The sequence below is a fragment of the Eptatretus burgeri genome, chromosome 5 (genome assembly GCF_056783735.1).
Source record: "Eptatretus burgeri isolate ZD-2024b chromosome 5, Ebu_testis_v1, whole genome shotgun sequence".
NCBI lineage: Eukaryota > Metazoa > Chordata > Myxini > Myxiniformes > Myxinidae > Eptatretus > Eptatretus burgeri.
Window position 1 is genome coordinate 103,329,705 of NC_140965.1, and position 22,402 is coordinate 103,352,106.

At 43.4% G+C, this 22,402-nt stretch overlaps 1 protein-coding gene and 1 long non-coding RNA gene across 3 annotated transcripts in view; one reads left to right on the forward strand and one right to left on the reverse strand.

Annotated features, from left to right (window-relative positions):
* Positions 1-15,231, reverse strand: part of LOC147027093 (noelin-like) — a 236,346-nt gene extending 221,115 nt beyond the window's left edge. Inside the window, exon 1 of one of the 2 annotated variants that reach the window (XM_085883261.1) lies at positions 14,981-15,231. In XM_085883261.1, the coding sequence (XP_085739387.1) occupies positions 14,981-15,067 (87 nt within the window). In that variant the 5' untranslated portion in view covers positions 15,068-15,231. The remainder of the gene's footprint in view (positions 1-14,980) is intronic. The other variant, XM_085883259.1, reaches the window with a different exon arrangement.
* Positions 15,232-15,642: 411 nt separating this feature from the next.
* Positions 15,643-21,466, forward strand: LOC147027094 (uncharacterized). The gene is made up of 3 exons (XR_015058676.1): positions 15,643-15,774; positions 16,118-16,194; positions 16,271-21,466. It is a non-coding gene; the product is annotated as an uncharacterized LOC147027094 (long non-coding RNA).
* The last annotated feature ends 936 nt before the right edge of the window (positions 21,467-22,402 follow it).

The window sequence follows — 22,402 nt, forward strand, 5'->3', positions numbered from 1 at the left end:
CTTGATAGCTACACTTATGTTGAGAACGATATCACGGAATGTATGGCTTTATGTTGATAATCATGTACTGTACTCTGAAAGCACAATACTTCCAGAGAGAGAAATGGTGTGCACGGAGGCAGAGGACATTTATCTTTAACTGTTTACATTTTATATACAATTGGTAGTGACAATAAATCATTATAAATAATTGTAAATTGTTTTATGTGTTAATTTTTTTTTACAACACTATATGGATTTTTCGTACTGGATCGATATATCGTACTGGATTGAACAGGAAAGTTTCTTATATAATTTCCCAGTCAAAATTTGCATACGTAGTACTATAGTAAGTTTATGCCTGTTATTGGTTTAATGGTTTGGGTGGTGGACTTGAGATCGTAGGATCCTGAGTTCAAATGCCCCCTCTGCTGTTGAATCAATACCAGGTGGGGTTGACTCAGCCTGTCATCCTTCCGAGGTCGGCAAAATGACTGCCAGTTTTTTGGTATACTGTGTCGGAGTGGAGACCCGTCCAGGATTGTGCCCAATAGCCAAGGAGACTGCTTAGTCAGCACCAACACTCTTAACAGATTATGGTCCCAATGGATGTATGGATGGAGCGCAAGTTTAGTCATCGTATCATAAATTAGCTGATAATTTAACTCGACCCTTTGATAATAACTAGCAGGGGTACCCAGCATTGCCTGTTGCTGTTTTAAACCTGTTGGCATTTTGAAGAAATCCAATTTTGTTTTCTTTTTCTATTTTTGTGAGGTTCTAAAACACTTCGTCACACCCACCAAGGCTTAAAGAATGGAGTTGGCAATCATTTAATATTACCCTTCACAAAGCTACAAAGGTTTAGGCAGAATAAAGCGATAAAAATAAATCCAAACAAATTCAGCTTTCTTTTTGGAAATATATATATAATGTATTTTTTGCTTAAAACCTCTGAAAGTTTGACGAAGATCCGTTCAGCCATCTCCGAGAAAAATGGCACACACACACACACACACACACACACACACACACACACACACACACACACACACACACACACACACACACACACACACACACACCTCCTACAGTATATATGAAGTAACTAGAAATACTATTGATTACATTACTGTGGTTAGTGCAATGGGTTCAGTTAATCACCGTTGACTAAAGTAAAAAGACGAGTAACTGTATTACAACAACTTTATACTTATGTACTACATTTTACTGTCGTCATGATAAATTAACGATAGTAATTCTGTCGATAATATTACTGCAGTTCTTATCGTGAGTACAACGAAGCACTACAAATACAAATATCGATAACAGAATGATCTGTACTCTCGTAACACCGTTATGCTTTATTATTTGGTGTATCGTATGCATATCAATTTAAAGTTCTACAGTTTGAAGGATTCGACATGAATTATTTTTTTTACAATGACTATCAATGGTATTTTGCACACAATTGATGAAAAAAATTATGAAACGTTTTTTGAGCATTTTGACAAAAAAAGTTTTGAAATCGAGAAAACTTTCAGGCCGAAATTCACGTTAAGTCCTTGTTTATTACTGACCAGCAGGGGCACCTGGTGTTGCCCAGTGGCGTTCTACTACTGTTAGAATTTTTTTTTTTTTAGATTTCTTCAAAATGCCATCTTTTTTGTGGTGAGCTAAAACACTTCTCTACACCCACTAAGGAACGGGGTCGAGAATGATCCAATATTTCCTTTCGCATAGCTACAAAGATAGCTTAATAGCACTATCGAGTGATTATTTTTTCTTAATTTTTTTAATCCCCCACCCCCCAAAAAAAATCCAACTAAAAGTTTGCTTTTGTTTTGTTTTACCCAAAACACTCCTCGACTCTTGCTGATGAACTTACAAAAGTTTGACGAAGATCCGTTTGGCCATCTCTGAGAAAAATGACAATGGACCACACGCACGCAAGCACGCACACACCTCTTATAGTATCGATAGATGCATTTCTGTTGGCATACAAGTGCGGCAATGGTAATTTCCGTTAATTGTCTGGGTGATTGAAATTGATCGACAGCAAAAACTTTTGCCAAAAAAAACAAAAATTCCAAATCTATTTCTCAATTACAGAATCCAAATCCCAATCCATTGGGACCATACTCTGTGCAGAGCGTTGGTGCTGCTTAAGCAGTCTCCTTGGCTATTGGACATAATCCTGGATGGGTTTTTTTGCTGACCTCAGAAGGATGACAGACTAATGACAGAATTAGTCAACCCCACCTGGTATTCATTCAACAGTAGAGTGGGATTTTAACTCAAGACCTGCCGATTGCAAGCCCACCACCCTAACCATTAAGCCAACACCAGGTCTAATAACAGAATATTAAATGTGAAAGAACAGCTTAATGACGTTTCAAACGGTGCACCTGCTGTTGCCAACAAAAGTGGTTTCTGCAAATAGATAACATTACGAATATTGAAAGAACAGTCCTGTGCTTCTATGAAGGCATGCCATTTTAACAATCAAACTATTTCAAGCGATTCAGTCAGTCATCAATGGGAAACATCTAGATGGAGGTTTGCATCTTTACTGGGAGTGTAGCTATGCCACTGATGCAGTGCCCCTGGAGGTGAGGACAGGAGGTTGGAAATTGGACATGACACCAGCACACAATGGGCATTGGATAGGGTGCCACCCAACACTTACTTTTTAGGTAATACACAGTGCGTGTCCACCTCCAACGATGAATGCTGGCAGAAGGGACTCCATCTGACTCCACTCTATGTCTGAAAGATGGAAGTAATCAATGATGCAACACCCTGCCTGCAAAACACCTGTGCGGCAGTTTATAGTCGAGCTGTAAATAGAACCCACACTCCACAGATAAAGGTGGTGGGCGACTTTGAAACCATCCTGCCAGGCACAGTTATCCTGATGGCGTGTTGTTAATAAGGTTATTGCCCGACATCGGCAGCATTTGACCGGATCGGTGCAGAGGTTGCGTACTTGCCTCTCTGCTGTTTGGGTTTGATTCTTGAATTGAATATAAACTGTCGGACTACCGCCTACAAGGAATTTCTGAACCGAGTCCCAAAGTTAGCAAGTGCCTTACAGACTTGTTTCTGTACCAATGACTGTGCTGTCCCTCATGTGGATGTTAAGACAGGGGACCAATCTGCCAGCATTAGCTAGTGGACGTTTAAGATTACACGCTGTCCTTCGATGAAGAGTTGGCAAGTTACAAATTACAAGTTCCTGGTCTGGCTGACTATTGGAAAGGCAATGATAAACCACTTATCATAATGCTTGCCATTAACTGCTTCTGCAACACAAATGCTCTGTCAGTGGAGTATCGTATTGAACTAGAGAGATTACATCAGCTACATAGTTGTTTAGATTGTAATCTCAATGACAATGATGTTGGTTGATAACAGGAGTGTGGTGCGGACATAACCTTTCATAATATATGTATATATATATATATATATATATATATATATATATATATATATATATATATATATATATATATATATATATATATATATGTTACATTATGTTTAATTCAATTTTCCTTAAAAATGGGAAAAGAGTAAGCTCAACCTCCACTGATGGAACAGGAAAAGTAATCACATAAGTTAAAATTAATGAAAGCAATACTACTTCTACAAACAGAGATGAAAAAAGGAAAAAAAAAAAAAAAGGAAAATAATAAATACAGGAAGGAAACCAGAACAGCACTCAGTAGAGCGCGTCGCATACCTCCACCAGGACGAACAGTTTACGTGTTGCATCTCACTGATAGGCCGGATCTGAATCGGCTTGTTCTCACCGACCCAACTCATCCACCTAGTTTTGTCATAATCCGTCCACAACTTTTTGAGATATCATGCTATATATTGTTTGTGGCCCCAACTCTCGGTGGTGGAGAATCACTGAAAAAATTATAGTGTCTGGATCTTCACGAAAATCAAATCAATTCGTTCTTGTCGCACATCCAAGTTGTCCTCAAGGTTTCGTCCGAATCCAGCAATAACGTTTTGGAGAGAGAGAGAGAGAGAGAGAGAGAGAGAGAGAGAGAGAGAGAGAGAGAGAGAGAGAGAGAGAGAGAGAGAGAGAGAGAGAGAGAGAGAGAGAGAGAGAGAGAGAGAGAGAGAGAGAGAGAGAGAGAGAGAGAGAGAGAGAGAGAGAGAGAGAGAGAGAGAGAGAGAGAGAGAGAGAGAGAGAGAGAGAGAGAGAGAGAGAGAGAGAGAGAGAGAGAGAGAGAGAGAGAGAGAGAGAGAGAGAGAGAGAGAGAGAGAGAGAGAGAGAGAGAGAGAGAGAGAGAGAGAGAGAGAGAGAGAGAGAGAGAGAGAGAGAGAGAGAGAGAGAGAGAGAGAGAGAGAGAGAGAGAGAGAGAGAGAGAGAGAGAGAGAGAGAGAGAGAGAGAGAGAGAGAGAGAGAGAGAGAGAGAGAGAGAGAGAGAGAGAGAGAGAGAGAGAGAGAGAGAGAGAGAGAGAGAGAGAGAGAGAGAGAGAGAGAGAGAGAGAGAGAGAGAGAGAGAGAGAGAGAGAGAGAGAGAGAGAGAGAGAGAGAGAGAGAGAGAGAGAGAGAGAGATACAACATCCGTCCACATTCGGTGGTAGAGGTGACAACATAGAGCATTTAACAAAGCAAAGATTATTCATGCGATACATATCTGATTACACTGAGCAACAAATTTCAAAATTTCTTTTTTTACTGGAGATGTGTAAAGTGTTTAAGACTAATTTGGGTACGCTGATTTCAAAAATCATAACCGTTTTGCTGTATCACGTCAGGATTTTCAGGAACAGAAATATTCCCATTGCCTAGAAGTCAGGATTTCAATGAAATTTACATATGTCTTTAACATGTCTATTTCGTACAATTGTTGTTAACTTGTGTTATATTTCTTTCTTTCAGATAAAGATGAGTAGGCGTTCCTGTACCAATCATCCTGACAACTTCTGTTATGTCTGTGGTCGGTACACCAAAAAAGATCAACAGCGAAGTATATCTACAGCAGTGAAAATGAAGGCCGCCTACTTTCACTACTTCGGGTGTAAGGTGGGGGACCAAGAACAGAGCTGGGCACCACACATCTGCTGCACAAGCTGTCACACAACCTTGACTCAGTGGTTGGTGGGCAAGCGCGCGAGCATGCCATTTGCGGTGCCCATGATATGGCGTGAGCCGCAGAATCATCATGATGATTGTTATTTCTGCTGCACAAGCATCGCCGGCTTCAACAAGAAGAATAAAGGTCACATCAAGTACGCTGACTGCATCTCTGCTCGTAAACCTGTGCCTCATGATGACGAGAACCCCGTTCCAACACCTCCAGCTGATTAGAACATAGCTGTAAGCAGTGGTGAAGAGGATGGTGATGATGAACCTTTTGAACCCGACACTCAAGAATCACACCTTCTGAACCAGGGAGACTTAAATGATCTTGTAAGAGATCTCTCGCTGTCAAAGGCGAAGGCAGAGCTGCTTGGATCAAGGCTGCAGCAGTGGAATCTACTTGAACCTAACACCAAGATATCCTTGTTCAGAGCACGTCACAGAGACATGGCTGAGTTCTTTGAGATGGAAGACACGATGACATTCTGCAGTGACATCAACGGTCTGTTGAAAGAACTTGGGTGTGATCACGATCCTGCAGACTGGCGCCTCTTCATCGACTCGGGGAAGAACAGCTTGAAGGCTGTTTTGCTCCACAATGGCAACGGGAAACCATCAGTCCCACTGGCTCACGCGTTCGGCATGACAGAGACCTATGAGACTATGCGGCAGCTGCTTGATTCCATCAAGTACAATGACTTCAACTGGCACATCTGCGGAGACTTGAAAGTGGTGGCGCTGTTGTTAGGGCTGCAGTCAGGCTACACGAAATACATGTGCTTCCTTTGTCTCTGGGATAGCAGAGACGACAAGAATCACTGGACGAAGAAAGATTGGGAAGAGCGAAAAGAGCATGTACCTGGTCGACACAATGTGAAACATGTCGCCCTTGTCGACCCAGCCAAGGTTTTCCTTCCACCACTCCACATAAAGCTTGGCTTGATGAAAAGTTTTGTACGGGCAATGGATCTGAATGGGCGTGGGTTTTTATACCTCAAGGAAAAGTTTGGCAACACCTTGTCGGAGGCCAAGATCAAGGCTGGTATCTTTGTTGGACCGCAAATCCGACAGATTATGAAGGACGAAACTTTTCCGACAACTCTAAACCCCAAAGAGCTGGCAGCGTGGAGGAGCTTCAAAGCTGTGACGGACAACTTCTTGGGGAACGAGCGCGCGGACAACTATGAAGAAATAGTGCAGTAGCTGCTGGAGTCCTTCAGGAAACTTGGCTCCAGGATGTCCCTGAAAATCCATTTCCTACACCAGCACCTGAACTTCTTCCCTGACAACTTGGGAGCAGTCTCGGACGAGCACGGCGAGCGATTCCACCAAGAGATTTCACTCATGGAGACGCGTTACCAAGGGCGGCACAACTCGAACATGATGGGCGATTTCTGCTGGTTCCTGCATCGTGAAACTGACACAGAGCAGCACAAACGCAAAGCCAAATGCCTAAAGCATTTTTAATTACATTCTAGTGGAGTTTTTCTGTAATTTCTATAATTTTGAAGCATTCATGATGAAATAAATGAATAAATGAATTTTTGTAAATTTCATTGAAATCCTGATTTCTAGGCAATGGGAATATTTCTGTTACTGAAAATCCTGACGTGATACAGCAAAACGGTTATGATTTTTGAAATCAGCGTACCCAAATTAGTCTAAATCACTTTACACATCTCCAGTAAAAAATTTTTGTTGTTCAGTGTTATGGTAGATCTGAAAACCAGTGCGGTTGGTTTCATGGAACCAAAACACATACATACGTGCAATATCGAGCTCCTTTTGGAGATGTGTGAGGCTTTCAAGTGACCCAATAAATTCCCATGAGTGTACATCATCAAAAATCTGTAGGTACTGGTTCGTATATAGAAATGGTTAACGGGTCTAATTACTATTAATTACCTAAAGTAGAATGATAAGTCATACACAGACAAACCTCCTCTATAAGGAGTAGAGATAAGGAAAGTGTGGCCCTTTTTCACCAACACAGATGTCCAGACAGTTACAGGGTGAAGAGACTAAACAAATGATGCCTCTAATATGGACAAAATGATAAACATTCGAGGTTTAAAAAATAAACAAACAAACTTATTGTTAGATAACACGTTCCATCCATCCATCCATCCATTGGGACCATACTCTGTGCAGAGCGTTGGTGCTGCATAAGCAGTCTCCTTGGCTATTGGGCACAATCCTGGACGGGTCGCCACTCCGACACAGGATACCAGCAAGCTGGTACGCATTTTGCCGACCTCGAAAGGATGACAGGCAGAGTCAACCCATTCAACAGCTTCGTGGGATTTGAACTCAGGATCCTAAGATCCCAAGCCCATCACCCAAACCATTAAACCAACATCAGGCATCCACATTTAAAGTTCGGCTTAAATTAGAGAATTTGTCCAATTGTTGCCAGTAGTCAACCTCAAATGCCTTACAGCGCACTTCGAACCAAGGACGGCACAGGCAAACACACTCTCAATGTACAAAATGAACTCAGTGTAAAAAAACATGAGATGCAAAAATGTTACAAGATAACTTTATGGGAGTGTGCTTAAAGCCTTTGGGGGCGCAATATTAAAGTAGGCCATCCGGAGGCGTTATATTAAAGTCGGTCCGTGTGCGTGGGCGCTTTGTAAAAAAATAAAAAATTTAAAAAAGGGCACGGATTATACCTTTCCACCACAACATGGCAGGCTGAGCTAGTTTGTGAGCTTATCTTGTCTTCGATGAATTGTCTGTCAGTTGTGTCTTGCAATATCTTGTGTTATTCTGAAGGATCTCTGACGAATTGGCCTTATGACTTGTTGTCAATTCTTGTCGAGCCACAGCGTCGTGGTTTGCCATGTCCATCTCCACTCCTTTTGCTGCAGGCGACTAACCACTTTTTGTGTTTTGTTCTCAAAGATCCTCTTTCCTGAGTACCATGGCAACAGCTTCCTTCATCAATATTAAACTTTCAGTCTTGTGTCACTTCCTCTTTCAATCTCAGTTTCAGTCTATGCACCGGGCAGTGCTGTGGAAACCATCCAAATAAGAGCTTAGTAGGGATGCGGTTGACTTCTGTCCCAGCAAGATGACCGAGCCAGGGAAATCTTCTGGAGGTAATAATATCTTCTGCTATCACTTCTATTCCAAACCATCTCCTCACTTGTACACTACTATGCCCTGTCCATTGTTGAGCCTTGCTGATACTTAATGTGCCATGTTGGCAGCTGTTGTGGAAGACCTCAATATTCCTGGAGATACCTCCTGTGTTGGTTCATATCTCAAACCCATACAACAGCACAGTAAACTGTGTTTTTGCCTTCAAGGAACGATTATTGTCCCTGAATACAGGTCTGGAAATGGCTGCGAACATTCTCTCGGCACAGGAAATCCTGTTGTCCATGTTCTTTGTGATACCTCCATGTGATGAAATAACATGAGGACTCTGAAGTCAATCACTGTCTTGATGGTTTCCACCTCATCATCCTCACATTACGCCCCCACGAGCAGCACCTTCATTTTTGGCATGTTAATCAGTAATCCCCATTCTGATGTCACCTCATCAAATACATGTGCTGACCTCTCCGATCTCTCTGGTGGTCCCCACTGCAACTGCATCATCAGCAAACAAAGATGCCATTACTCTGAGTGTTGTAGGTCTCCCAGTCCATTGACCCTCACCCCCCCTCCTGTATATAGCACTACATTTAGGCAGCACCACGACCCAAAGGGTTGAACAGCATTTCCTCCAGCTCTCAATCAGGAGATTGAAATAAATGTTAAAAAGTGTTGGGATGATGGTACAACCCAGGTACTTCAAATAATTGTGATACCTTTCTTCAACTGTGACTTCTGCCTTCATTCAAGTTTTACAATTACAAAAGGTATATCATACCTTTGTAGCACCAGCCAAAGTGCTATGCTTCTCTCATGTCCACACAAAGTATGTGGACCTTGGCGTTGTGTTGTATAAGTTTCTGTACAAGCTGCCATACACAGATCATTTCTATACACCCTATTGCACAATCAAAACCACACTGGGAATCAGGGAAACCTCCTCCATCACTTTTTGCAACCTCCTTTCAATATGTTGAATAGGCTTCCCCACTACATATATATATATATATATATATATATATATATATATATATATATATATATATATATATATATATATATATATATATATATATATATATTAAGCATATTCGACGCCAGTTGACAGACGCACACAAACTCCGAGGAATAGATGAGGTTAATAATCCACTGTTATTATGTAGCAGTCATCCATTTATTGCATAAGCAGCGTGGTGGAATCTGGAAATACGACCACCCTCCCCACCCGATATGCCAGGTATACATAGCCTAACTCCCATCTCCATGCCGTGTGTATGTAAGAAACAAATGGTCTCATGACTGCGGTAGAGTTGTCCTGTATGACATCGGATACAAACAACAAGGTCTTGTGGGTAAAACCTTGTTGCATTGCTCACACTGATTTGGGCTCGATTCCTTCAGCTGCAAAGAAATCTTGCCCCTTGGGAACGTAAGCACCACCGGGGATATTTTGCCAATAAAAAACCAAATTGCAGTGCCCCCACTGACCCGAATTCAAGTTGCTAACCTCCATCCACAATTCCAACAAACACCACGAAAGTCAGTATATTTGCCTTTTCATTTTGTCAAAAGAACGTTTTCAATGTTGTACTTATGAGTTGTTGTGAGGATGTATTCTGCACAAGTGTTACATTAAATTGCTTAGTGTTGGGCCCCTATCCAGGTCGTGCAAATACACGGAGGGAAACTCGGATTTCCCAGCACAAATTACCCGGGCAACAGCAGGCAGGTGGCAGCAGAGGATACATTTTCAAGAGATGTTTGAAACATCCCTGTCTTGGTTCCCCTTTTTGATTACAGCAGATAAAACCTGAGCCAGGTAAATAGCTCATTATTTCACAACCCCTTGAGATAAACAACAAATGTGCATTATGCTGATACATAGATGTGCTCAAATATATAGGATGGCCAAAGGCCACGCATCGATAAAAGCAAATAGCCAGTGGAACACCACCAGAATTAGTCTTGGCATGAACTGAGCAAACGTTGATAAAACTAGAGAGGATAAACATTGCATTACTGCCGGGCAGGATAGCCTATAGGTACATGCACTCAACTTTGAGCTGTCTCGCCTCGGTGTGAATCTCAGTACTGCTATATCACAGGTACAGAGATGACATCAATGCATCATGCATCGTCCATTTGATGAACGTTAAAAACAGGGTGTCCCATCTGCGGGCATTAGCTGATGGATGTAAAAGATCCAATGGTGTCTCAAGAAGAAGAGGGGAGTTATTACCACCACCCTGGCCAAATTCCAAATTGCTGCGTGGACCTACATGAGACACTGCATCAGCAGCACAGCCTCGTGTGTGATGCAACCAGTGTGCCAAATTCCGAATTGAATCACAGTTCAATATATGGATTCGCTAGCAACAATCTATAAGTGTCATCACAGTATGCTGGAAAAGTTGTTCTGCGGCTGTCGATTGCAGAGGGAGTTAAATCCCACAACTGCAACCTCAACGGAAACCTTCTTTTAGAGGAGACGCATCGCCATCCTCAATTACAAGGTAGGTGTAGAGCACGGCAAACAATAAGAGTTTTGGGAAAAATTGACATATTCGTTGACTAAGTTTGAAGATTGCCCCCCCCCCAAATAAATAAATAAATAAATAAATAAACTCAACAACTTCTTCAAAAAAAATTAAAAAGGAAATGCACAGGGTACTTGCAATCAATGGAGAGTACCTGACAAGGGCCAAAATGGTCATCAGATATCCTCGATTATTGGGACAGGCATACACACGGCAGAGGCCCGGGCCATGTTCTTTGGAGATAAATATCTCTGGGATATCTGGGTTAGTAAAATTGCTGTCGTGCTTGACATGGTTATTGCTTCAGTGATAAACGCAACTCTTTAATCTGCTTTGTATGCACAAACATCTTCAAAGAATTTCTGAATCAAGTCACAAAGGTGGCAAACCTCCAGAACTTATGTATACACACACACACACACACACACACACACACACACACACACACACACACACACACACACACACACACGTATACACCCCCTTTCAAAATTTTCACCTTTTGTTGACTTCTAGCCTGGAATTTAATCGCATTAAATCAGACTTTTTCCACATCGTAACCCACAACTTCCTAGTGAATTATAAATTCTACATATTTCAGAAAATTCATAAAATATACAAAACCATAACGTCTTTGTTGAATAAGTGTCCACCCCCCCTTATAATAGCAATTGTAAATTAGTTCAGGTGTAACCAATCACCTTCAAAACTGCCCACCACGTTAATTGGTCTCCACTTGTGTTAAATTGGAGTGATTCTGATTATTTCAGAATAAAATCAGCTGTTCCTGGAGGTTTCCTCTGCTGGGTAATGCATTTCACAGAAAAGACTCAACCATGAGCACCAAAGAATTTCAAAAGACCCCCCTGAGATAAAGTTGTGGAAATGCACAGATCAGAAGTTGGGTATAAAAATATTTCAAAGGCTTTGAATATCCCTTGGAGCACAGTCAAGACAATCATAAAGAAGTAGGTGTATGGTAGCATGAAGACCCTGCCGAGATCATGTTATCCCTCCAAACTGGATGACCAAGCAAGGAGACTGATCAGAGTCCACCAAGAAGCCAATGACAACTTTGAAAGAGCTACATTCCTTTATGGCAAAGTCTGGTCACTGTGTGCATGTGACAATAATATCTCAAGCACTCCACAAGTACAGCCTGTACGGTAAGGTGGCAACAAGGAAGCCATTACTCAAAAAACCCACCGAGAGTCCCATTTGAGGTATGGAAAAAAAAAATCACTCTGGAGATTTTGAAGCCATGTGGCAAAAAGTTTTGTGGTCCAACAAAACCAAGATAAAACTTTCTGGCCTAAATGCCAAACAATACGTTTGGCGCAAACCCAACACAGCACATCATCCAAAGAACACCATCCCCACTGTGAAACATGGTGGTGGCAGCATCATGTAATGGGGATGTTTCTCATCAGCAGGAACTGGGGCACTTGTCAGGATAGAAAGGAAAATGGATAGAGAAAAAGACAGAGATATCCAAGAGGACAACCTGCTGCCCTCAGCAAGAAAGCTGAAATTGGGACGGAAGTTCAACTTTCAGCGTGACAATGACCCAAAGCACACAGCCAAAGCTACACTGGAGTGGGTAAGGAGCAAAAATATAAATGTCCTTGAGTGGCCCAGTCAGACCCCCAAGCTAAATCCAATCGAAAAATCTGTGGCATGATTTGAAGATTGCTGTCCATCAATGCTCCACATAAAACTTGAGTGAGCTTGAACAGTTTTGTGCAGAAGAAGGGCTAAATATTGCCCAATCAAGGTGTGCAAAGTTCGGTAGAGATCTATCCTAACAGGCTCATAGCTGTAATTTCCATGAAAGGTGCTTCCACCAAGTATTAACTCAGGGGGGTGGAAACTTATCAACCAAGATATTCGAGTTTTGTATTTTTAATCAATTTTCTGAAATTTGTAGAATTTGTTTTTCACTTGTAAGTTGTGTGTTACGATGTGTAAAAAGTCTGATTTAATGTGATTTAATTCCAGGCTATAAGGCAACAAAAGGTGAAAAAAATTGAAAGGGTGTATGGACTTTCTGTAGGTGAGAGAGTGAGAGAGTGAGAGCGTGAGAGACAGAGAGACAGAGAGGAGACAGAGAGACAGAGAGACAGAGAGACAGATTTTAAGTTTATAGACAGCTGATCTGAGTGACCGTGTTGAGCCAAAAGGTTATTCATTTGAAGCTGAACTCCTACAACATCCTCATAAAAAAAACAAACTCGAGCTTTACTTGTTCGTTCACTCAATCAGGTCAACAACAAAACGGAGAGTGAGTAGGGGTGGACAGTACATCGGTGACAACAGTATGAATCACAAAAATAGTGGAACCAGTAGCCACGTGCTATAGCACATTATCGGAATGGAAGGGCAACAACTAGTTATGGAAGTGGATGTGGGTTCCGAATGAAACCATGCGAAGACAAATCATTCAAACACATGCCATGAGATACTGCGAGGGACACAAACATTGATGAAGGATGCAATCTGAGCAAGACTTTCAATTGTCTGTGGTAAGTGTCCTTGAGCGGGGGGGACAACACACCGTGATGGCGCTGGGCCTACACGCCAGGGCTGTATTGAGGCCAGTAATGCACTAAACACGAGGCAGACGTGGCATCGAAAAGACACACACACACACACACACACACACACACACACACACACACACACACACACACACACACACACACACACACACACACACACACACACACACACACACACACACACACACGATTGCGTGTGAATGAAAATGATGGAGTTGTACACGACTGTTCATTGCAAGAACATGTGCCAGCAACAACGCCATGTACATATGAGGATGCCTGTCAAGTTCACGTGGTTCAAGATCCCATGCACGTATTGGATTAACCTTCCCACAAGTATCGGTCGGTTCGAATCTGAGATCGAATGGATTAAGTGGACATGAAATATGCATCCGTGGACGTTGACGATCAACCCATTCCCAGGAGCTGTTCACTGCATCTCAGACCGGTGTGCTGGCAGCATGGGATGTGTTGGCACGTACACGCACACTAAAATAAGTATTGGAAGTGAAAATGGATAAATCAGGAGGAACAAAATGGGACAGTATGCACGTCTGCGTTGGTTGGAGCACACGTTCAGGAGGAAAGGAGGGGGTTACGTGATCAGGCAGGTCTTTGCTCTGGACTTGGTTGGCAGGAGAAGGGGCAGACCAAAAATGATGTGCAATTGGTGAAGAAGGACATGAGAAGTGGGGTTCGTGGAGGAAGCTGGAGATGGAGGCGGTGTCGAGAGGTAATCTTGTGTAGCTGACTCCAGAGGAAGTCGGGGGCCATGAAAGTAGTTGTAGATCTCACACGCGGGGGCAGACCGAGAAAGTTATGAAACAATGTCACGTTTGCCTCCCACTTTGACTCACTGAAAGGAGAGTGATGAGGAGGTTGTCCTTCAAATGTTCTGGGACAGAATTAATTATTTAGCAAGGAGTAACGAGTGACCCCAGCTCCTGGCACAAGAGCTATGATTCCATCAATGAAGGTGTTTAATAAAATATATAAATGAATTGAATAGCTTCTTCTTCTTCTTCCTCTGCTTTTGTTAAGAAAGTACCATTTCTCCAAATCCTCATGGGGATATTCAATGGTGCAATGGATAGATAACAGCATCTTCATATATATATATATATATATATATATATATATATATATATATATATATATATATATATATATATATATATCTCTCTCTCTCTCTCTCTCTCTCTCTCTCTCTCTCTCTCTCTCTCTCTCTCTCTCTCTCTCTCTCTCTCTCTCTCTCTCTCTCTCTCTCTCTCTCTCTCTCTCTCTCTCTCTCTCTTTCTCTCTTTCTCTCTTTCTCTTTCTGGGCTGGATCTATCGATTGTTCAACAAGGCCAGTTAGGATGCAAAGTGAGAACCTCCACCGAGGATAGCCGGCTCATCATTTCGGAAAGATGGCCGCTCTGGCATTATGCGCTGCCAGCGGGTGATGATTGCTGTCAGCACGGGGTTTATTTATTTTATTACAAACGTCGGTGACACGCACACGTGGTGTGTACGAACACGTCCGCGCAGTAAACATGCACGGAAGGTACGGCGGCAGGACAACCGGCACCTCGATGACGGTCGAGTGGGACAATCAAACGGCGAGGAGGACACACACATCCGGCTAACCTTGGCTCGATATAATTGCAATGCTGTCGCTTCCGCATGAACCGCCGCACCGGGCAACCCCTTACCTGGGCCACTCGGGCCACGGCGCACAGCGGGAGCAACCACGGCAGCAAGGTCGCGCGTCGGGGCCATGCCGTGCCGGCCATGCCCATCACCGGAGCAGATCCGAGCAGGTCCGAGCGAGTCCCGACGAGAGACGATGGAGATTGTCACAACGGAGGGACCAAATGTATCCGTCCTTCCTCCTCCTCCTCCTCCTCGTCGTCGTCGTCCTTCCTCCTCCCCTTGTGTCCTGAAGGTGTAGCGCCGGCCCTGGGATGCAAAATATCTCGTCCTGTCACCCGGTGCCGGCAGGCCTAAGTGGAGTCGTCGCTCGCTCTGTTCGAGCACGTCGGTCGTGTCACCTGGAAACAGGAGTAATCGTCCGCGAGTCGGACCTTGAGCGACGATCTGGAGACCGAGCGGGAGTTGCCGGTTCCCTCTCCAGCACGGATGTGCGGGCACACCTACTCGCACCGCTGCCTCCCTCCTTCATCCGCGGAGGGCTGACAGGTCGATTCCGATGGCGATTGTCTTTAAAGGTTCGACGGGCACACAACGAGCGGCTGTTAGATGAAGCTCTCAATGTCGTGAGGGAGAGAACACGAGGAGGAGGAGGAGGAGGAGGAGGAGGAGGAGGAGGAGAGAGATTCGAGGGAGCAGCAGGAGACGACGGCGCCGTTGGATCCGATCCCAGAACAGATCTCACATGGAGGTCGAGACACCGTGGGAATGCTGAGATGAGGAGCAACGGCCGACGCGCCACCACTTCGCTCAACCCCAAAGGTCGTACATCCGAGCACGGCTCGTCAGAAAGAGGGTGCGCTCTTCTCCCATCCGATAATTACCCACGCCACGTGCGACAACCTCCATTTCACTCCGACGATGGACGTCGCGCTCGCTGCACCTGCTCAGCGGATTTCGCGGGCTTTTTTTTTTCTCTCCGACGTCTCTTCTCCTTCTCCTTTCCCTTTCAATGTGTCCTCATTGTTTTCCTTTACTCTCCTCCCGGCCGTCTTCTCCCTTGGCTATTTTATTTCGCTTTCGGTTGAAAACTATACGTTCGACATCATTTTTGCTGAATTCATTGGTAATCACGACAACATTCGTTTACAAGTGTGTTTATCAACTTTTTGATTCTTCTTTCTTATTGTTGTCCCAAGGACAGTCACATTAATGACAGCCGCAATGTGAGAGCAGCATGAAAGTGGCAAGAAACCTGTCGTGGACCCATGAAATGGTTGGTACCTTCAAACGTTTATGAAAAGTGCAGATATGGTTTTTCCAAACTCATGTTCTGCTTTGATCTTCTGCAGGTTTCCAGGGATGTTTGATGGTTGTGTTGGCGGCGGTAACTCTGGAGGTCTGCGATCGTCACCGTCACGCCCGTCGCTCGAGAGGGATGGAGCCAGCAGAGGGCTTCACCTGCTCGCCCAATTGAGCATCAGACGTCGAGCCTGCGTTTGGGAAGAGCACGTCTGCAGAATAACTGTGATTTAGACAAAGCTAAGCTGGACACACTCTCTCCGTGCATGGACACAAGCTGAGATGAGCTATTGAACGAAAACGACTGACTTTGTAGTTAATTTGAACAGGTAAACTTCCTTTGGGCTTTGTATTCAATATAAACTCAACATTAGTGTAATGCTTGTCGAACACAGCCTTTGATTTTATACTGTACTGTCACTCAAAAAAGTATTTGCCATTTCTAAATTTCTTACAGTTGTCCCATTTGTCTATGGGGAAATTTTTCTGCGTTGGAATTGCATTCAATGTTTGAACCCAATCAGAGATCCACAAAGACCACGTCCTCCTCATTCGTGTGTAGCACAAGGCTGCGAGTGGCATCATTGACTCGGGGCAAGGCTGTGCCGCTGATGCAATGCCCCTGTAACAAGTACACTGTTTTATCGGTTTTTTTGCCAACCTCAGAAGGATCACAGGCTGAGTCAACCCCACCTGGTGTTAATTCAATGGCCGGCAGTGGCTTGAACTCAAGACCCAAGGAGCTCAGGCCAGCCACATAACTGTGAAGCCAACACCAGGATAAAAGACCAGGTGTGACGAGGCAGGTAACTTTAATATGACAGTGGCTTCCACGATAATCCAGTAAACCGTTACACCTGAAGATTTTCTCAGTGTTATTTTCATTCCAGAATGTTTGATTGATTTGAATTGGAAATTCTGGGCTACCTGTGGCCTAACTCTTCATCATGTTCCTTAACGGCCACAATATTCTCACGCTCTTGTGGGTTTGGCCGGGGGAATTTCACCAACAGACTGGCCAGGCCTGACGGTTGACTAACATTAGGGCAGGGATGTGCAATTTGTTCAGTGTGCAGGCGATACCTCGCCGACTATTCGTGAAGGACATCGTAGAATCTTTAACGTCCAGCAACTAATGCCAGCAGTGGGGAATCCCATTTAATGTCCATCCGAGGGACGGCGCACACATCGATAAATCACCCTACCTGTGAAACACAGGGATGAGAGTTTATAGCCGGGTCGGGATTCAAGCCAGGTCGGCAGGTCATCCTTCCAGCCCCTGTGGCCTAACTCGTGTACACCCAGACCCCGACATTCGTGGGTTTCACGTATCCGCGGTTGATAACTTGTGACATGTTCACACATCCGTGGGGAACTGCCCTGCGTATTTGCAGTTTTCGCGGCGATTTTTTTTAATGTAATTTTTTTTTTCACAAGCCACGAGCATAACGGTTCAGACAACATCTTCCACGAGTCAGGCACATATCAGCTGGATGTAGGTCCAGTACCATACTGTATGTATGCAAAAAACATCTTCCATGAGTCGTGAACATGACCTGCTTCATGTACTTGTATTGTAGCTTCCAGGCAAAAACATTGTTTCGCGGGATGTCTCACCAGTTTAACACGTCATTCCCTGCGGCGCCATCCCCCATGAGTTACTTACAGAATGAAAACACTAACGGCATCTATTGATGGATCCAGTAATTATCAGGTCGCCACATATGGACATTACACAATGGAAACATTCAGCGCATCTTCGTGTAAATCACCATCTTGCGACAAACAGCACCGGCTCAGCTGTTACATTTTAAAAACGCTCAACATAATCCACCTGTAGTTGGGAAAGACGTCGTGTCCTGTGAGTTAGAGAATGGAAACATTCACCGCATCTGAGTGCAAATCATTATCTTGCTACAAACAGCACCATCTGAGCTGTTAGACTTTAAAAACACTCAGCATAATCTACTAGTAGATAGGAAAGACGTCATGTCCTGTGAGTTAAAGAATGGAAACGTTCAGCATATCAATTAGTGTAATTAGCAGCGAGATACATACAGACCAATTACACAATGACACCATTCACCACATCTATTATCATCTGCCGAATACAGCATCACCCGTTAAAATCTCCCACAAACAATGCACAGACTACTCACTGCCTCAGGGATCACCATCATCCGCGTCCTGTTGCTCTGACCTGTGCATTGCCTTTCACTCCATTCATTCTTCGAACATGGCTCCCAAGGATCGAGGATAACACTCAGAAGGGTATGCCTCTAATGCTTCAGTCACATTTGGCTCGGCGGCCTTAGGGTCTAAAAAATCTACGGCCACTAGCAATTATAGGGCGGCCTCAGTATTTCCATGGTCACACAATGTAGCAGTCACATATGTTTTTATTTTTTGGGTAGCCGCATGGGGTATTTAGAAATTGTGGAGACCGAAAACGTGGGGGTGCCATATGGTCTTTGATTTGATGTCACACGGTGACCTTAGGGCGTCCCTGCGGCGGCCATAGAATTTTCAAGGCAGACGCAAGGTGCCTGCAAGGTTCCCGCAAGGTGACTGCAGGGGGGCCCTAAGGCGAACGTGGAAATAGTGCGGTCGCCGTAATTTTTTGGGGGTTGGCAAAATTCATTTTTCATTGATAAGAGCCTACGGAAAATGCACGAATAACACAAGCGCACCCTACGCCCTACGTACGGTCGACGTGGAACACATCTATGTCATGGCTACGGCTTGTCGAATTGCTACGGCCAACCAAGAAATGAAAAAAGTTATAACTCTGCACTTTAATTCCACGGAGACCCCTACGGCCTGTAAAAGATAGCCATACGGCGTAGGGCCGCCCTGAGGCCACCTCAGAAACTCTGCGGCCGCTGCACGTTTCTGTCAATTCAGGGGGGGGGGGGTACGGCCACCATATCCTAGCCGTAGAGCAAATGTGACTCATGCTTAAATGGACCACCGATACAGAAGGCGAAGCTCCTGCACGACCAACTCTCTGGCACTGGTGATGCAAACATGAGCGCAGCGGGTGCAAGCAGCACCTCTAGCCCATTTACAGCGAGCAGGGGGTTGTTCCACCGCTTCAAGGCACGATGTAATTTATGAAATGTCAAGCTCATAGGAGAGCGTACCTCTGCGAGCCACAACGCGGCTATGGCATTCTCTGCAGAACTCACGAGCCTCATTGAGGAGAAGGGGTACCTGCCGGAGCAGGTCTTTAACACTGATGCGACCGGCTTGTTTTGGAAATAGATGCCAACCAGAACATTCATCTCACAGTGTGAAAGCAAAGCAGATGGCTTCAAGGCCCCAATGGACCGGGTATCCCTTCTTCTCTGCGCAAACACTGAAGGGGACTTCATGGCAAAGCCCATGATGCTCTATCTCTCCCCGAACCCATGTGTGCTGAAGAACAAAAACAAGCAGGTGTTGCCCATGTACTGGAGGATGAACAGGAAGGTGTGGGTGACGTCTGAACTTTTTATGGATGATTCCATAAGTGTTTCGTTCTTCAGGTCGAGAGGTACCTGGCAGGAAAGAACCTTTCTTTCAAGGTACCCCTGCGGCTTGACAACACTCCTTACCACCCCACGGACCTGAACCATGCTCACCCGAACGTTGAGGTCGTGTTCCTGCCGTCGGACATCATCTCCCTCATTCAGCCGTTCAACCAGGGGGTAATATCAACTATCAAGACTTGTTACACCCAGTGCACCTCATCTTTATCATCATCATCTTCATTATTTTGCAAAGTTACGTGTGTTGTATTTGTTTGATAAAAAAATTGAAACGGTATATGATGTTGTTGTTGTGTTTTTTGTAAGAAACTTTCATGAAACTGTAATTGTACATTCGTGGTCGAAAACATTTTAAACTTTAAAAACTTTTCCCTTTGAACCAGGAACCACCGCAAACTGATAACGTTATCTCCCTTGTCTCCATTAATTATACCAATGACCAAACACTCGCGGATTTTTCCCCGACATTTACGAATTTTTCGTGGGTCGGGAAATCCTCGAAACCTATCCCCCCATTTCCCATTGAAGCAATGCCCCCACAACCGCGAGGTTTTTCCGGAACCCATCCCCCATGAATGTCGGAGTCCTGGTGCATTTTGTAAAACAACGGAGGGAGCAAATTATAAAAAACAACAACTTTTTTTTACTTTACACAGTACTTTAGCAATGCATGTATTCATTTTCTAAATACAGTGATAATACAGTACAATCAGCAGAAATTCCTAAAACCTCTAACTTCACAACTTTCTCCATCCTCATGTTAACAATGGTCCATTGTTCCAGAATTGTTTACCTTTCATGTATTTATTTCAGGAATGTTAAGCGTAAAGTGTCGATTCGTTTAAACGCCCACACAAAAGGGACTGCTTTTCATAATATATATTTGTTAGTGTATGCTTGAATATGCACCCTCTTTCAAATTATAAAAGAACACGATAATATAATAATTGACAAATTCAAATCAATCGATGACCTTTGCTTTCTTGTACCCTCACATGACCTGGACAGGAAACTTTTGTTGTCGGAATGAAGAGTGTGTGAGTTTCTATAAAAAGTCAGGTGAGAGATATGGTTGATATTTGTAGATGAAGAGGTCTGTATAACGTCGATGTTATTGGTTTGTAGTTTGAGTTGTTGTTTCGTCAACTTTGTACAGACAGTCATCTTTCCTTGGCAGAAATCTATCCATAATAATGTTGCTTCAACCCAAAACTGTCTGTTTGAGGAAAGCATTCAACTACTTGTATAAGCTCTCTCTATGCTGCATGTTTATAAACTATTTTTAACCCATGCACAAAGTGAAAGCAGGGTGAAGCAATTTGTTAACTTTCTCTATCTACAGACGTCAGTCGATTATCCAGGAACTGCTTAATTCCAATTGAATTTTATATTTTGTACAATATTGAACACGACTCGAAATATGAATCGGAATACAAACCTATTCTGAATTTGGCAAATTGTATGGAATCTCGTCCTGAGCACGCATGCACACAAAAAAGTGAAAAAAAGAAAATGCACACACAAAAAGGTAGTTTTCTCAGTATGTCTGCCTGTCTGGCAGTAAAACAAAATTGGAAATCATAACAAACAGGAAACTTGCTGTTTCTAAGGACGTCATAGAGGACACAAGCAACAGGCATGAATAACTGATGTAATGTGTTAAATAGGGTGGTGTAAAAGACAGTGCATCAACGACCGTAAAGTTCAGGATTTTTTTTTTTTAATAAAACCTTTAAAACCTTTATTTTATTTCATTTGAATTATATACTTGAACACTATAGAACACAAGTCACGTTCTTGCCACTTCCAACAACCTAGAAAGTTTTCCTGAACTTTCACTGTTGTGTTCTTGAAAGTATCTATTTTAACAGGATCAATTATTGTTTGGTTTTGCAACATCACTGCACATGTCCTCAAGTTATTGGAAAGAGTTGTTCATATTGTGCAGAGGATCATTGGTGTTGATCTACCTGCACTCAAACTTATCTACATATATACATGTTTTACCAAAGCCCCAATATTGTTGAAGATTCTTGTCATCCTGCATTTAACATGCTAGAACCACAACGTTCTGGCCATGCATATCGCAGTATTAAACCAGAAGGGCACACGGTAGAGCACATACCTCCGCCGTGCAATGCCTGATCCACAAGAGCATATCGGGCCCAAAACATTTTTTAAATATCATGGCTATGTATCGTTTTTCGCCCAATGTCTCAATGGTGAAAAATCACTTTGAAAAAATTAATAACTCTCTTATCTAGATCCAGATTCATATCTCCACCAAAATCGAATCATTTCTTTCTTGTCACACAACCAACCTGTTCACCAAATTTCATCCAAATCCGTCCACAACGTTTTGAGATATCGTGCCAAATATTACTTTAGCCCCATCTCTAAATGGTGAAGAATTACCTTTAAAAAGTTTCGAATCCGGATTAGGATCTTCAACAAAATGGAAACAATTCTTCCTTGTCACCCACCCAAGGTGTCCACCAAGTTTAATCCAAATCCGTCCCCAATTTTTTTTTTTTGACATCGTTTTTGGCCCTATTTCTCAATGGTGAAGAATCACTAAAAAAAATTCTAGTAGTTTGGATCGGGATCAAGATCGTCACCAAAATCTAATCAGTTCATCCTTGTCACACACCA